At 37.9% G+C, this 15,993-nt stretch overlaps 2 protein-coding genes and 1 pseudogene across 3 annotated transcripts; 1 reads left to right on the top strand and 2 right to left on the bottom strand.

The window, feature by feature from the left end:
* The first annotated feature begins 787 nt into the window (after positions 1-787).
* Positions 788-3,414, top strand: LOC121250822. 2 transcript variants are annotated; one of them, XM_041150051.1, is made up of 9 exons: positions 788-1,058; positions 1,237-1,447; positions 1,627-1,679; positions 2,128-2,164; positions 2,263-2,328; positions 2,528-2,632; positions 2,736-2,889; positions 3,009-3,088; positions 3,190-3,414. In XM_041150051.1, the coding sequence occupies exons 1-9, from the start codon at positions 958-960 to the stop codon at positions 3,253-3,255; spliced, it is 873 nt and encodes a 290-aa protein (XP_041005985.1). In that variant the 5' UTR covers positions 788-957; the 3' UTR covers positions 3,256-3,414. The 2 variants fall into 2 exon arrangements, with proteins under 2 accessions (XP_041005985.1, XP_041005987.1); XM_041150053.1 differs by having other exon boundaries at positions 3,012-3,088.
* Positions 3,415-4,748: 1,334 nt separating this feature from the next.
* LOC121249447 lies at positions 4,749-6,330 on the bottom strand (annotated as a pseudogene).
* Positions 6,331-7,251: 921 nt separating this feature from the next.
* On the bottom strand, positions 7,252-12,628 carry LOC121250296. Its single transcript, XM_041149388.1, has 6 exons — positions 10,670-12,628; positions 9,220-9,653; positions 8,937-9,098; positions 8,536-8,611; positions 7,816-7,971; positions 7,252-7,639 (listed from the first exon to the last, which is right to left on the bottom strand). The coding sequence occupies exons 1-6, from the start codon at positions 12,470-12,472 to the stop codon at positions 7,517-7,519; spliced, it is 2,754 nt and encodes a 917-aa protein (XP_041005322.1). The 5' UTR covers positions 12,473-12,628; the 3' UTR covers positions 7,252-7,516.
* Positions 12,629-15,993: the final 3,365 nt, after the last annotated feature.

Consider the following 15,993-nt stretch of genomic DNA (forward strand, 5'->3'; position numbering starts at 1 on the left):
AATGAAGAAGTTGGCTAAAATTTATATAATTGATATCAAAAAAATTCCACATTGAATTGGGTAAATTTAAAATAATTTAGACTTTTACTACAGTGATTGGTCAAAGATGAAAAACCACAATTGATTCACTAAATATTAAAATACTAATTTATCACTTTAAGCAAATATTAAAATATTACTTTCTCACTCCAAACAAAAATACTATTTGATTTGTAATTAATAAAGATAGAATTTTAAATGAGTTTAATCAAATATTTTTATTATTAACATTAATTGATTTTTGAAAATTTGATTTTTTTAATATTAATTTAATTAGAATATAATTATTATTAACATTTAATTGGTAGAGATACAAAATGTGATAAAAATAAATTAAATAAAAAAATTATTAAATTAATAATAATTTATTATTATATAGAGAGTGAATGGATAATTTAATGTGGGGGTTGAATTTAAATGAAATAGGTAAATATAAAAAAGTGTGATATTGACTAAATTTTAAAGATAAATTTGGCTAAGTCAATAAGAATGCTCTAAGACTGTATCTAATATTATTCTTTATATCAATCTCTTAACGTTGTAAGATATACTAATATTAAGATTAATATTTTATTTATTTTTACAGATGAGTTGAAATTAAAATTAAAAATTAAATAAAATATTATTAGAATATGAGTTAAGAGAAATTGTAAAAATAAAAAAAGTTAATTATTATAAAATAAAGCTAAAAATATCAAGATGATGATATCTGAAAAAAAAGAAAGAGATAAACAGAAATGAACAGGTTGTCCAACTGTTTTCAGGGTCAAACATGTATTTCTAATTTTGTCTGAAACAGTTTGGAAAGTCCATATATTAGCTTTGGAAATAGTTCCCCTTTCCCTCTTATCTCTCTTTACTCTTATCGCCCAAATCAATGTAAAAGGGAAATCGTTCTCGTTTCGTTTCAGTGCTGCGATGTCGACGATTCCCATTCACAGACCTGAATTCTTGACATTTCCTAACGCTGGATTTAGAAATCATCAAAAATCCCAAACAATCAAGGCCTCTTGGACGATGTGAGTTTCATACATTTCTTTGTTTCTTTCTCTCAATTTCTGAGAGTCATTTCTTTCTCTAATTCCAGACCCCAATCGTTTCTGCTCCTCTGATCACCGGATGTTTATATGTATATCTGTATGTATAGCTATAAGCCTATAAGCTTAAGCTCTGGGGTTTTTTCTATGTTATTCACAGGGCAATGGATTCCAAGCCTTCTTATACAAGGAAGAAGGAAGAACTCTCTGTGCAGCTTCCGAATCCATCGTCTACTCAATTCGAGTCGTCAACGCCGTCCGATCTCCGATTCGACCGGCTGCAGCCGTCGGATCAGGAACTAGATCAAGAGAAACGGCTTCAGTTCGGACAGTTCGTGGCTCGCGAGGCCGTGCTCGATGAAGAGTATTGGGTACGTGACTTATCATCACCTTGCAATTATAAGATTAAAACAGAAACGAAAATAAAAACCTTAAACCACAAAAATTAATGAGGCGTGTTTGTCCTTTTTTTCCCCCTAAAACTTGTATATTAAATTTTGTGTGAATAAATAATGTGTTTTTTTTTGTATGTTTTTTTATTCTGTGGTAGACAGCAGCATGGCTACGAGCAGAAAGTCACTGGGAAAATAAAACTTACGAAAGGTAAAGTTTTCATATGCACATACATGCATAGGAGTTTAATGCCAGAAAGTCACGGCGGGGGGGAGGTACTGCCTATAATCATCGTATGTAATTAAGTTGGGAGCTGCTATGAATAAAACTGAACCATTTCATCCAAGAGAATGGTTTCATTCTGGCGTTAGGAAATCTTGGACATATTACTCTGGCCCATTATGTCCTTGAAATGATACAGAAACAGACTTTACCAACCATTAGAGAAACTGAAAAATGTAGCTGAGAGGGGTTAACAATTAGGAAGAGACCAGGTTTTTCAATCCTCTATCGCGTATTAAGTTTCATTCTTCGATGCCCTGCCAATGGTGGGCTATTTGGCATGAGTTCAGCCTCTAATGGGTTAACTGCATCTATGCATAAAAAGAGGAAGAGTTGGGGACCAGCCACTAATTCTAGCTATGCTTGCTTAACACAGATATGTTGATAACTTCAAGAGAAAATTTGCAGAGCAGGTAGGACATATCGCCTTACTATTTAAATTGTTTGATAACTTCAATTACATATCTTTTATGCTTGAAGTTCTTTAAAGGGTACTTTTTTTGTTGTATAGGAGTTTAATGCCATAAAAAGGCGATGCAGAGGGCAAAATGGGCAGAAATGCGCGTGCATTGTCACGGTATGAAACCAATCCGCTAAGATCATACCCTTTGGTTTGATTTAGTTTGTATATTGGTTGAATGCCACCGGTTAGGGTGAGTTGAACTGGTTGATACAAAAAGTCTCACTTTATTATGATGGGAAAAAAGATGATTGAATCATTACTTGTGTGATTAGATTAAGCTCCTCATACAGTGTTCTGCTATCAAATTCTTCAGGTTAAAAAGGAAGTGAGGAATGTAAAACGCACTGTACTGAAAAGTGTTGTTGGAACCCTTGATTTGAGCTTCCGGTACTTGTTGCATGGAGAGACTTTTCCTGGGGTAGAATTATGTTTTGTTTAAATTAGCAGCTTCAATCCTTGTGTTAACTCTGTCTAATCCAATCCTTTGGACAAACTTGCAATGGATTTAATTGCTTTCACAGGAAAGGGTGAAAACTCCTCTCTTCTGCAGCATCAACAAAACAGACCCAAATAGATATGGTTATATTGCAAACTTATGCGTGGCCAAATCATCACGTCGCCAGGGTATTGCAAGCATTATGTTGCATTTTGCCATTGAATCAGCCAAATCTGATGGTAATACGAAAGTCGAGACATACATCTTTCATTGACACCCTAAGAGACGTAAAAACTCTGATATGGAACACATGATTGAAATAGGAAATTTTTTCTCTTCTGATCTGTTCTTTCTGCAGCAGGCGTGGAACAAGTATATGTGCATGTGCATAGAAGCAACTTACCTGCACAAGAACTTTATCAAAAGACGGGGTTTGAGGTAATGTCAATGCAATTACTCTAAATGTACTTCTGGCTTCATCTCGTGAGTTTTTGTTTCTTTAGATGTAGGGCTGAAACAGCTTTTATATTCTTGATCAGATGGTCGAAGTGGCAAGCCCTCAATTGTTAGAAGATCAAACATACTTGCTTTGTTTCAAGACATAGAAACTCAATCATACTAATTACTAATTATTCTCTCTGTGTCTCTGTCTCTCTTGCTGTATGATGATAAAAAAAAAAAAATCAATGTACACAAAATTGTAAAATATTTATGTTTATAGGCATTTCAGCAATGAAATGGTGATTTCCGAGTTCCTCTTTGAATGATTGAAAATGTCAATGTACCACCCATTTTTGCCTTCTGTATTTTCAAACTTATGGTAAACCAGACAGGAATTAATCGATAGTGATAGCTCATTCCAATGTGCGCGGCCCATTGGAGCACTGATATTGGACTAGTCGAATGTTTTTTTACCCCTACCAAAATTTCGTTAGAATTAGGGCAGTAAATAAATAAAAAAACATATTCATCATCTCATGATGCGGCAAGTAAATAACTCAAACAGCTCGCTTTTGAATGAAAATTGACTCTGTTTGGATACAAAAACACTCTCAACTTATCGCAGCTCATCATTATAACTTTTTTAAATTCTCTTATAAAATATAATAAACAATTCAATTTTTTCAAATCTCAAAACAATAATAATATTAAAAAATAATATTCTAATAATATTTTATTTAACTTATCTAAAATCATCTCATCTCACTATCTAAACATCTCAAATCAACAGACTTTGACCACTTAGTACTTGTTCAAAATTGTCTTGTTTACACCCTGAGCTAGAACACCCAAAATCACCCTACACTGACTAATAATTGCTACATTGATTTTTGAGTTGCTGTCGAAATGTATCTACCAACTGCAGTTAGGCCAAGTTAATTTTTAGGATTTATTTAAATGGAGTAGAAAAATATTCAAAAAACTGGGATAAATCCTTAAAAAAAGTGAGGATCTAAAAGAAAGAATAAAGAAAATTACAAAAGAAGTACAGACGGTTTAGAGAGTGAGATGTAGTAGTTATAATAAAAAGACGCGGACCTAGAAGAATACACGGTAGAAAATAGAACAAAAGGGAAGACCAAAGAAATAAAAAAGGATTTTGGCAGCCAAGAAGATTGAATAAAGACTATTGCAACTACGAGGAACTTTTACATAAAATGATCTTCAGTCAGTAATATACATATATCTCTTGTGTTGTGGACGTGTTTCGCACCCCTAAGCGCTCTGTATGAACCTGCAACAAGAGAGTCGAGAGGACTTGAAGGGTATGAAAATGCTTTCAATGCTAAAGTTAGAATTTCCTTCCTTGACTGATCTTATTTGACCTTCAGGGAAGGTATTTGAAATAGAATCCATTGGGTCCCTTATCCGTGGGTGACACAGAGAGTCAGAGATTGGTGGTGAGCAGCCCGTAGTCTATTTGGGAACTTGTTCGGGCCCAATCCCTTGGGCTTGGGGGCCTTTGGACCGTGTAGGTGGGCCTGTCTAATAGGAGGGGATTTTGGCCTCTCTACCTTGGACCCTTAGTACAATACTCTTTGGTATATGTTGTGCCAAAAATGCACAAAAATCAACATCTATATAGAATCACCAAGTTTCAGTTAATAGGTCCTTCCTCCAAAATCATGTGTTCATGCAGCATCCTAGCATTTGTAAGCCGCCCAGAAAGGCCGAGATACTGAACCTGACTATGGCCAGGCATCTTTTTCATTTCTTTTACTGTCATTAGGTTTTTCAACCTCACTACATCTTCCCATCTACCAGCTTCAGCATATATATTCGACATAAGAACATAAAAAGTTACAGGTTTAGGGTCCAATTGAAACAACCTGTCTGCCACAAGCTCGGCTAGTTCGACGTCGATGTGTTTTCTGCAAGCACCAAGCAAAGCTCCTCAAACACTCGCATCTGGCTCAACTGGCATCCGCTCAATAAACTCATAAGCCTCTTTCAAGCAACCATCTTCCAGCTCATGTAACCATCTTCCAGTACTCAGTGCTCCCAAACTAGCACAGGCTGTAATAATACTGGCCATTATAATATAGTCATAATCAACCTTTTTGTTGATCATCCTACGAACGAGCTTTATCGCATTCCTGCAAGCATTATTTTGTTCATAAGCAGCAATCATTGCATTCCATGAGACCAAGTTTCTTACCACCAAGCTGTCAAACAAAGATCTTGATGTATCAACACTCTCAGTGTCTCACACTTGCCGTAAAATGCAATAAAAGCATTCGTCAGTGAAATATCCGAGTCCACTCCCACTTTGATTCCATAACCATGAATCAACTTTCCCAAACCCAAAAATTCCACACTTCCACAGTTAGGAAGAATGCTCACAAGCGTAACTGCATTAGGCTGGGTCCCTGAAGCCACCATCTCCCTGAAGACAATCAACCCTCTTTCAAAAAAGCCATTCTGCACATAGCCTGCAATCATCGCTGTCCAAAAAACTATATTCCTCACAAACATGTCACCAAAAACAACCTCTGAATTCAAAGTCTACCCACTTTGAGCATAAATACTGATCAAATAACTCTGAACAGAGACATTTGAACCAAACCCGATCTTAATTATGTTACAATGCACTTATTTTCCTTCTGTCAAAGCCGAGCGCACGCCGCAAGACCTAACCACAAAAGGGAAGGTATAATTATCGGGTAACACCCAGTCTGGTAAAGAGCTATGGCTTCTCGGCATGGACCCTGATCAGTATATCCCCTAGTCAAGGTGTTCCAAAGAAAAACATCCCATTAGTTAGGATCAGAGCGTGGATTCGTGTGAGTTCTGATAAAGAGGAACAGGAATTCAAGAGGCAGTTGAATGGGAGGGAGTGACAGTTAATACGGAAATGCAATGGTACAGAGGCAACGTGGCTCGATTTTTCTCAAGATTTTACTAATAGAGTTAACCGACATGAACTCCTTAACATTACTGGTCTTGGGTGGGAGGCAAGCCAATTTAAGAGACCAACGAATTCATTTAAAATCCTGGGCACCGTTTTGGGATTATGTCTCTATTTTCCGGCAAAATAAAATTAAGATTAAAAACAGAGTTCTTCATCCAACACAAGTCCAAATCATCCTCGACCTGTCTCTCCTCTCAAGACATGTTCTTGGGTTATCAATGCCGGGGGCATTCTCATCCCCTTTTGCTTCTTCCTTCAATATCTCCATACCAACAACCTCTATTCTCCAACTAGGCAAACATTCTCTCCCATTTTTATATCATCGTTAGTTGCAAATATGTTTTGTAAGTTGTAATTACGAGTTTAGTGACTTGTTAACGGAGCACTTAAAGCTGCATGCAAACACAAGCAAAAGTCTACATTTCAGTACAATACATAAATAATTCTTCATTTCATTTCTTCTCTCTCTCTTGTAAATTGGTATTTTATGAAGATTACATGTTAAGGAAAACGGCATATAAATATCCTCATTGGTCTTGAATGGAATGCAATTTAACATGAAATATCAAGTCCAGCTTGCAAAAACCAAATCCAACTTGTGTCGAAAACCAACGACATGTGATCGCACGGCGGCCGAAGGGATCAATGTTCTGTCTAGAACACGGTAGCAGCATGTAATCCAAGATGGCCTGACTTTCAAACATGCTATCATTCTCATCTCTTCAACGTTAACAGAACTGAGGTAGCACACCTCATTAATTAGGTTCTCATCTGAGAAAATTTGAAGAATGTATGCACATTATGCCTGTATCATCTTGGGGAGGTTTTAATGTTTTATAATGTTAGTAACAAGACAAGTTACCGACATCCAAATTTGGTTGTAAGCAGATTTGGGCACCAATACGTGTACCAATGCTAAGGTGGAAAGATAGACTTTAATAAAATTGTGCGGATTTAAAAATGAACATTTGACAAAATGGCCCACGTCAACATGGTGCACAAATTGGTCCACAAATCCGCTTGTATGTAGAAGCTCTTTGTAGAAAGGGTCTTTCACAGAACATTTGGGACCCAATAATTTTCTCTGCTTTACGTAAGAGGCAATCTCATAAAGTTTTGATAACCAACCGTGAATCTCCAATGAAGCTTCCTGCCATTTGAGTCCGAGGGAATTGCTAAACAAGGCATCTTACTGGAATCATGTTAATGCTTCTACTATAAATATTTCCAGTTAAGTTATGCTGCGCATAGTACATTGCTGCAACCAATTTACAAAAGCAAGCAACAGGACTGAAAAAATGAGAACTTTCTAAGATAGAGGAACTTTCAAAATCAGTCATATATGGTGAATGTTGTGGGTAACAGGGGTTGTATTCTATTTGTTCCTAGCCACTGTATGATGTTAAGAATAGCATGTCTGATGATCCTAACTGAGATCACATTGGAGAAGACACTCAGGAATAACGTAATGGACATTGATGGTCAGGTGCCTTGACGTGTTCTAATACCGAAGACATCTTCAAGCCAACAATTTGTACATCTGGATTTGAGTGGCCTTCCAGAAAAACATTGGTAATCTGTCAAAAAAGAAAGCGCCATTACATCTTAAAACCCATTTTTGGAAAACTATCTAAATTCATGTAATTTTAACCTTATGTAAAATTTCAAAACAGGCATGAGAGTGGTTAGAAAACTGGCCATAATTTTCAAGGACTTTGCATCCCCATCCTGAAGTGGAGTAAAGAACAGATACCTGAGTACATCCAAACAGTTTGAGCACCCTCAGTGACAAGCAGCTGTCTACAATGAAACCAATAGCCTCATCTGTCAAATTCCGGCACCAAGATAGATCCAGAGTATGCAACATTTTCGATCGCCTGGCAAGTGATATTGCTGTGTTGTGGCTAACCTGAATAAAGCCACAGAAAACCCAAATCAGAAAAAAGAAAACATCATTTACAGTAAAGGACCCGTCACCCCTTCAACCCAAGGGCTAGAATTAAACCAAGTGGCAGGGAGATTATCATAATCTAAACTGGCCAACAAAGAGACACCGAGTAATGATATACCCACAACATTTTGTACAACATATTGTACAACAATGTGTTAAATGAGGGATATTTTTGTAAAATTATGTTACTTTTATAAGATGTTTTACAAAAATACCCCTCATTTAACACATTGTTGTACAAAATGTTGTGGGTAAATCATTTTCCTAAAATGAATCTACGACATTTTATACATCTTTAAAACATTTAAACTTCTAAAAATTTTTAAAATAATATAAATTTTGTTATAGTAAAATAATATTTTTTTTTAAATTATATATACTGTTTTTAATTAAATATCGTATATTGTTCCTGTGTAATGCACGGGTCTGCAACTAGTTTCAGCCAATTTTGAAGTCTCTTTACAAAGGTGGCCACCCATGTGTTCCTGTGTGTGTACGAGAAAGAGAGAGAGAGAGAATAACCTTCTTGACATTATTCACTGAAAGTTCTTTTAAACGCTCTCCAGAGGTTTCCAGGAATGCAGCAATAGCTTCATCGCTGTCACGCAGAAAAGATTACTCAGTTATTTCATCACCAAAACAATGTCAAGCATCACCCACAGCATCATTCGATCAGCAATTCCAGTTACAGTAGATTTTACTACTTGACTTTTTCAAACAAATGTACTAGCCAGACACAAGTATAAAGTATTCAACATGCATATAAATTCAACATGCATCCGGAAAGCAATATACTACAATATTAACACGTAAAGTTTTTATTAGCACCTCCCGTATCTATCAAAAATATATTCATTGTGATGATGTGGCATTCTGCTTTGTTGAAAATCAAAAGCACTAACATAAACTAAAACCGTTATAACCTGAATGGATTACGGCAGAGTTTTAATGTTTGAATTGCTTGACAGCCATTTGCAAGATATCCTAGGGTAGAATCTGTCAATTTGCACAAGTTGACAAGATCAATTGCACATAATTCCGGGCAGGATTCAGCAATGACTTTCAAGGAAGAATCTGTCAATTTTCTGCACAAAATTGGAACACAATGCAGAATTAAAATAGCACAAGTGACATAAACATATTCTCTGAAACTAAATGAAAGATGATCATCCCTTAAGGCATTAGAGGTGTGTTAAAGAGACGTACACACAATCTGTCAAAACAAGCTCCTTCATATTGTGACCACGAGCCCTAATAAATTCCTTGATAAAATGATCACAAACATCTGGAATACCAGCTAATGATAATACTTGTAATTGTTCAAGCTTCTTCAATGCCGGTAGGATAAGCATGGCGTCAATGCTTTGACAATCAGTAAGATACAATTCCCTCAGAACTGATCCCAATGTGTTAGCCAAAGTGTCAATGCTGGAGGAGCTAAGGAGGGAACATTGACTGAGATTTAAAGATCTTAGTGCAGGGGCAGAAGAAACAATTGCACTTAGGCCAACATCTGAAAGACGACATGCACCACTGAGGGATAAAGTAGTTAATGCAGGCAAGCTATTTGACGAGCAAGCTAAGGTAGAAAGTAATATATAATCTGGTATACAGCGCCCACAATGGTCAAGTTGTAACACCTGATTCCACAAAAGAATACATTTGGTGTGGTCAAATGATAAGGATGTTAGTCCCTCAAAATTAATATAGACCGATTACAAATAAACAACAGCAATAAACTCCAGAGGAATATCATCCTTGTAGAAGTGGCATTGCAAAACTAGGATTGCAAACACCAAGCTATCACTATATTAACCCAAACAAACATCGAGTTTGGATTCCGGGCAGTAAGACTAATGAAATGAAGTTTGGAATCATTAGTTCTAAAGTGCAAAAGAAAACTCTACAAAAAACAAAAGCCAATAGTAAGTTCAACTACTGGTTCAAGAGCTGCTTATTTCCAATTACTTCATTTGATCAACCTCAAATGGAGATTTTGATGTGAGAACTCAATTGAGGAAAATATGGAGAAACAAAAAATGCATATAAAGAACCATAGGATATAAAAAAAAAATCAAAGTATTGGGACACCATAATCGCAAAGCATTTCTCATCAACTAAATTAATTAAAGTTAAACCAATATTGCACCAACAACATTTTTTTAATGGAAACAAAGACTTGTTAGAATGACCATGTGATGGAATGAAAACATATGCATCCAAAAAGAGATGGTAAACAGAATCATGCGAATGGATTATGATCCAGTGAGTGCTTTAATATACAATAGCCTTGAGCATAATCATATAATGTAACAAATGACCATCCTAAACTTCGTGGTTATGAATCAATTCCATTATCACTCAATGCAAAATAACCGTTTGTTGGACACACACGTGGGTTTCAAGTATCCCGCAAACTCCTATTCCAAAACCGTGCCACAAAAAAATATGAGCAAACGTCCAGATAAGCATTTAATTTTGAAACTCCAACAATACTGAGCGTTCTTCCACTTAGCATTCTTCCACTTACCAGACCTCTATTCTGTCACAATGACGAGCAAAAGTCCCATTATACATATTAGGGATGGAATTCAAGTAATAATATAACTGAGCGTTCGAGATAATTGCAAGCATATCATAAGGCAAATTAACATACCGTTAGGTAGCTGGTGTCACAACCCTGAAAAGATTTTGCAAACTGTTCCTCCGTTAGCCATGAACAATCCCTCACGCGAACCTCTGTCGGTGATCCACGAATAAGAAGCTCAAAACAATGACTATTCATTCTCCGCGAATCGCATAGCAATTGACTGAGTGTGTGCTTCAAAGCATCAGGAACACATTCAAGTGAAGTAATTGCTTCAACATTCTCGACAAGAACTGCCAAGCATAGTTCTTTCAGCGAGGGAACCAGCCGCTTTGGGCGATTTTGGCTATACTTAGGAACCCATATAAATGGTGCGCACTTGCTCTTCTCCAAAGAGGAATTCTCCACTCGCCGACTCTTAGTTGCTCGATCTTTGATGATGTTCATGGCAGTAGAGAAGGGACCAGGCCAATCTTCAAGCTCCCGCTCCTCTTCAGCCTCATAAGACACATGGTTCTCCTCTTCCTCTTGAGGAGAATAAATAGCAAAGCGAGAAGCATTTTCCCTGGCTACTTCATAGAAACGGTTCATGTAACCCCTTCGGCTTGATTCACTCTCTCTTGTCTCAGCCTTCCAATCTTTGGTTTGACCCAACGATGCTGCATTATTTACCAAATCAACGAGACCCGATACCATATCTTCAACTGAATTTCTGGACTCAGATTCCACTTTCTCGTCACCGTTCAGTAACAAAGAACCATCAATTTCTACGGCCTTCCCTTTTTCTTCTCTGCCGAATCTCCTCCCCTTCACAGCATTCTTCTCAATGACACCACTCCCCTCACCAGCACCATTTAAATTTTTATTCCCCTTCTCATTTTCTGCACTCAATTGTCTCTCATAAACCGGCTTAGAACCATCATTCTTGACCACATTGTCACTAAAATTGACACCAATGGATACTAAATCATCCTGGACCAACTTTCCTTTCCCCTTTTCCTCTCTCTTAAGCCTCCTTTCACGCTCAACGATATGGCTCTCAACAGCAATTGGTGCTCTCTCAGATTCTCCCTTATTGTCAACCAACTTATCACAACCAGCACCACTCAAAACACCACCCTCTCCTCTCTTCGCAACTCTCTTCCCCGACCGCAAATTTAGACAAACTTTACTCTCTCCATCCTCCTCCGCATGTTCCAAACCTAACGAGTCACCGCCAATACCCAATTTCCTCTTATTCCCTTTCGCCAACTTTGAACCCGGCCCAGCTTCGTCGGAACCCATTAAACCCTTGTCCTCTTTCCAACCAGACTCATTTCCATTCAATCCACGAACCCTGTCCACGCAAGAACCCATTTCCAAATTGGAAAACCCTGCTTTCTCTGCCAAAACCCTCGAGTCCCGGGAGATCGAATCCGAATCCAATTCCAATTCGAATTTAAACTTGTCCCACAAACTAGAAAGACCACTATCAATTCTCCTCATACTATCTCCTTCCCCCGGTTTCCCACTCGAGCAGGCGTCGACATCGCCCGACACGTTCTTTCTTTTGCGGCTGCGACTGTGGGGGGGAAAAATCGAATCCGAACGAGGGCCCTCGCCGGAGCCCGATTTCAAAGCGAGACGGAGACTCCGACGACGGACGAGCCCGGAATGGGTTTTAGAATCTGAGCCCAACCCGAGAGGTACCGGGTTAGGGTTTGCTGGTAGAGAAGAAGGGGTATTGGAGGACATAGGCGGGGTAAGAGATTGGGGAGCGGAGGATTCGTGGGTTCGGGAGGGAGTAGAGGGCTCGATCTTAAGGCTTGGTCTCGGGGATATGGATTTTGTGGGCTTAATCGGGACTATTTTGCGAGACCGCGAAACCGTCATTTGATACTCTCACACACAGATATTTTCTAGAGAGAGAGAGAGAGAGAGGGGAAATGAAATGGAGATGATGAAGGCGCGGAAAAGATGCGAGGGGTTTGGGACAGAAACTTCTCGTGCAAGCTGACTGCAATCCTTACAATTTCCCGCCAGAGTATAATATTAATACATCTTCTTTCTTTTATCAATTCTATTTGGAATTGTGGGCAAAGTATATCCTATATTTTATTAACGATTTGTTAAAAAAATTTAAAAATAAAATTTATATAAAGTAAGTTTTATCATTAAACAAAATAAAAGATATATTTTACACATCAACTTTTAAGTAAAATAATATACATATATATTTTATTTTCTCTCTCTTTTCTTTTTTAAAAAATATGTCATGCATTTTTTTTATACTTTCCCTTAATTTCAAAATATCTAATATGATTTTACGGGGGAAAAAAAACATTGAAAATCAATCTCGCATCCACCCAAAAAGCTAAAGAGCTATTGCTTTTGATAGCCGAAGATAGATATCAGACCCGATTGAGATTCAGAAGTCCTTCTAACTAATCTTTATTCATTTCATCTTATTATTATAATTTTTTTAAATTTTTATACAAAATATAATAAATAATTCAACTTTTTCAAATTACAAAATAATAATAATTTAAAAAATAATATTCTAACAATATTTTATTCAACTTTCAATTTGCATTTCAACTCACTATTCAAACATTCCAAACAAATATGATCTAATCTATCAACAAGGTATAGGCTATATTTGGTTGTTAAAGTGGCTTTAACCCATCTCAACCCAATCATTAATGGGACTTACTGTTGTGAAAAACGATGACAATTAAGTAAAAGCAAACATGAGAAAACAAGCAATCACACAAGAAATAGTATTTACGTGATTCGGTAAATTGCCTACTTCCACAGAAGTTGCAGAGGATTTTTTTTCTTGAAGAATCACAATACAATGTATGGGACGGCTACTGTTCACTTTAATACATCACAAGTGAAAAACAATTCACTTAAATACATCATGCGGCAGAAACCCTAAAATCTTCAGAAATAGTCATGTTCGCTCGAGCGGAGTGTCGAGCCCGCATCAAGCAAACCTGTTTCCCACAATCGCTCGAGCCATATGTCGAGCGACTCTTCAAGCGAACTCTCTGACTTCCCTCCACTCAAGCGGTGTCGAGCGAACTCTCTGATTTGCATTTGCTCGAGTGGTCTGTCGAGCTGTCTTGAGTGAACTCTCTAACTTGTCTTTGCTCGAGCGGCTAGAGACTTCGCTCTAGCAGCTCGAGCGGTGTGGACCAGACTCCAAAATACTCAACAATTCTCCCACTTGGAGACTGGTACACCCACAGTATCGCCCTCTGCCTCAAACATGATATCCTCTACCTCTACAACTCACTGCCCTTGTCATGCTAGAAGACCAACTAAAGTTGTGCACAACTTCAGTTTCTCAAGTGTAACACCCTCTGTCAACATATCAGCAGGGTTCTTACTTCCACAAATTTTCTCAAGTAACAATTGTCCGTCATCTAATAATGATCGTATAAAGTGATACCTGATCTAAATGTGTTTAGTCCTGGAATGAAACGTTGGGTTCTTGGTAAGGAATATGACACTCTGACTGTCACTATAGAGAGTTCCCTTCTGGTTCTTTTTACCCAATTCCTCCAAGAAGCCCTGTAACCAAATCATCTCCATTGCAGCTTCTGAAACTGCAAGATACTCAGCTTTTGTAGTAGACAAAGAAACTTTCTTCTGTAAATTGGAACCCCATGAAACTGCAGTACCACCCAGAGTGTAAACAAACCCTATGGTACTTTTTCTACTATCAGTATCTCCAGCTAAATCAACATCAACATAGCCCTACACCTCTAGGCTCTCTCCTGAGAAACACAAGCACGTTTCTGAGGAGCCTTTTAGGTACCTCAAAATCCACTTTACTGCTTCCCAATGTTGTTTTACAGGGTTACTCATGTATCTACTCACAACTCCCACTGCATGGGCAATATTTGGTCTAGTGCAAACCATAGCATACATAAGTGAACCAATAGCTGAAGCATAAGGAACCTTACTCATATAGTCTTGTTCCTCTTCTAACTTTGGTGCCTGATCTTTGCTGAGTCTAAAGTGACTACCCAAGGGTGTGCCAACTGGCTTGGCCTTGTCCATATTGAACCTGCTGAACACCTTTTTCACATACTCAGACTGTGAGAGTCTCAACGTGCCTCTGACTCTATCTCTGACAATTCTCATGCCAAGGATTTGCTTTGCACCTCTCAAATCCTTCATTGCAAAGTGCTCTGACATCTGCTTCTTCAAATTATTGATCTCATCAATACTAGCCCCTACAATAAGCATATCATCCACATATAGCAACAAAATAATGTAAGAATTGTCTAACTGCCTGACATAGCAGCAGTGATCTACCTGACATCTGATGTACCCTGCACTGCACATGAAGCTGTCAAATTTCTTGTACCACTGTCTAGGAGCTTGTTCCAGACCATACAAGCTCTTCTTCAATATGCAAACTGAGCCTTCCTTTCTCTGTACCACAAACCCCTCAGGTTGGTGAATGTAGATGTCTTCTTCAAGATCTCTATGAAGAAAAGTTGTCTTCACATCTAACTGCTCAATAAATAAATTTTCAGCAGCAACCATAGCCAAAACTAACCTGATGGTTGTGATCTTTACCACAAGTGAGAAGATCTCAGAGTAATCAATGCCCTATTTCTGCTGAAAACCTTTTACATCAAGTCTGACCTTGCACCTCTTACTACCATCATGCTTAGTTTTCACCCAGTACACCTACTTATTGTGTAATGCATTCTTCCCTGATAGAAGTTCTGTCAACTCCCATGTCTGATTCCCTAACAAGGAATCCATTTCATCCTTCATGGCCAACTCCTACTTGCTAGAATTTTCATCTTGCAAGGTTTCTTGGTAACTCTGCGATTTTCCACCATCTGTCAACAGAATATAATTCAAAGTAGGTGAGAAACGTTGTGGAGAACGAATAGTCCTAATTGACCTGTGAACTACAGTTGTAGGAGTGGACGGCTCTGGATCTGACTACGGAATAATAGGAATGGGTGTACTGGACCCACTCTCCCTGTCACTCATTGCTCTACACTGCACTGTGACCTCTACTAGGTCATCCAAACTCACAAACTCAGACTCCTGAGAAGCTGCTTCAGCAACTGTACTAGACTTGTCCTTGTACACAATCTTCTCATTGAAAATCACATTTCTGCTTCTAATAATCTTCCGACCCTGATTATCCCAGAAACGATAGCCAAATACCTCGTCACCATAGCCAATAAAATAACATTTCTTTAACTTAGCCTCAAGTTTACTACAAGCATCAGAATCAATAAGAACATAAGAAAGACAACCAAAAGTTTTAAGATGAGAAAATTTGACATCTTTCCTGCTCCAAGCCTCCTCAGGCAATCCACAATCCAACGGAACTGATGGCCCTCTGTTTATCAAATATATTGCAGTGCTAACTG

Source organism: Juglans microcarpa x Juglans regia, chromosome 2D (assembly GCF_004785595.1).
Source record: "Juglans microcarpa x Juglans regia isolate MS1-56 chromosome 2D, Jm3101_v1.0, whole genome shotgun sequence".
Classification (NCBI taxonomy): domain Eukaryota; kingdom Viridiplantae; phylum Streptophyta; class Magnoliopsida; order Fagales; family Juglandaceae; genus Juglans; species Juglans microcarpa x Juglans regia.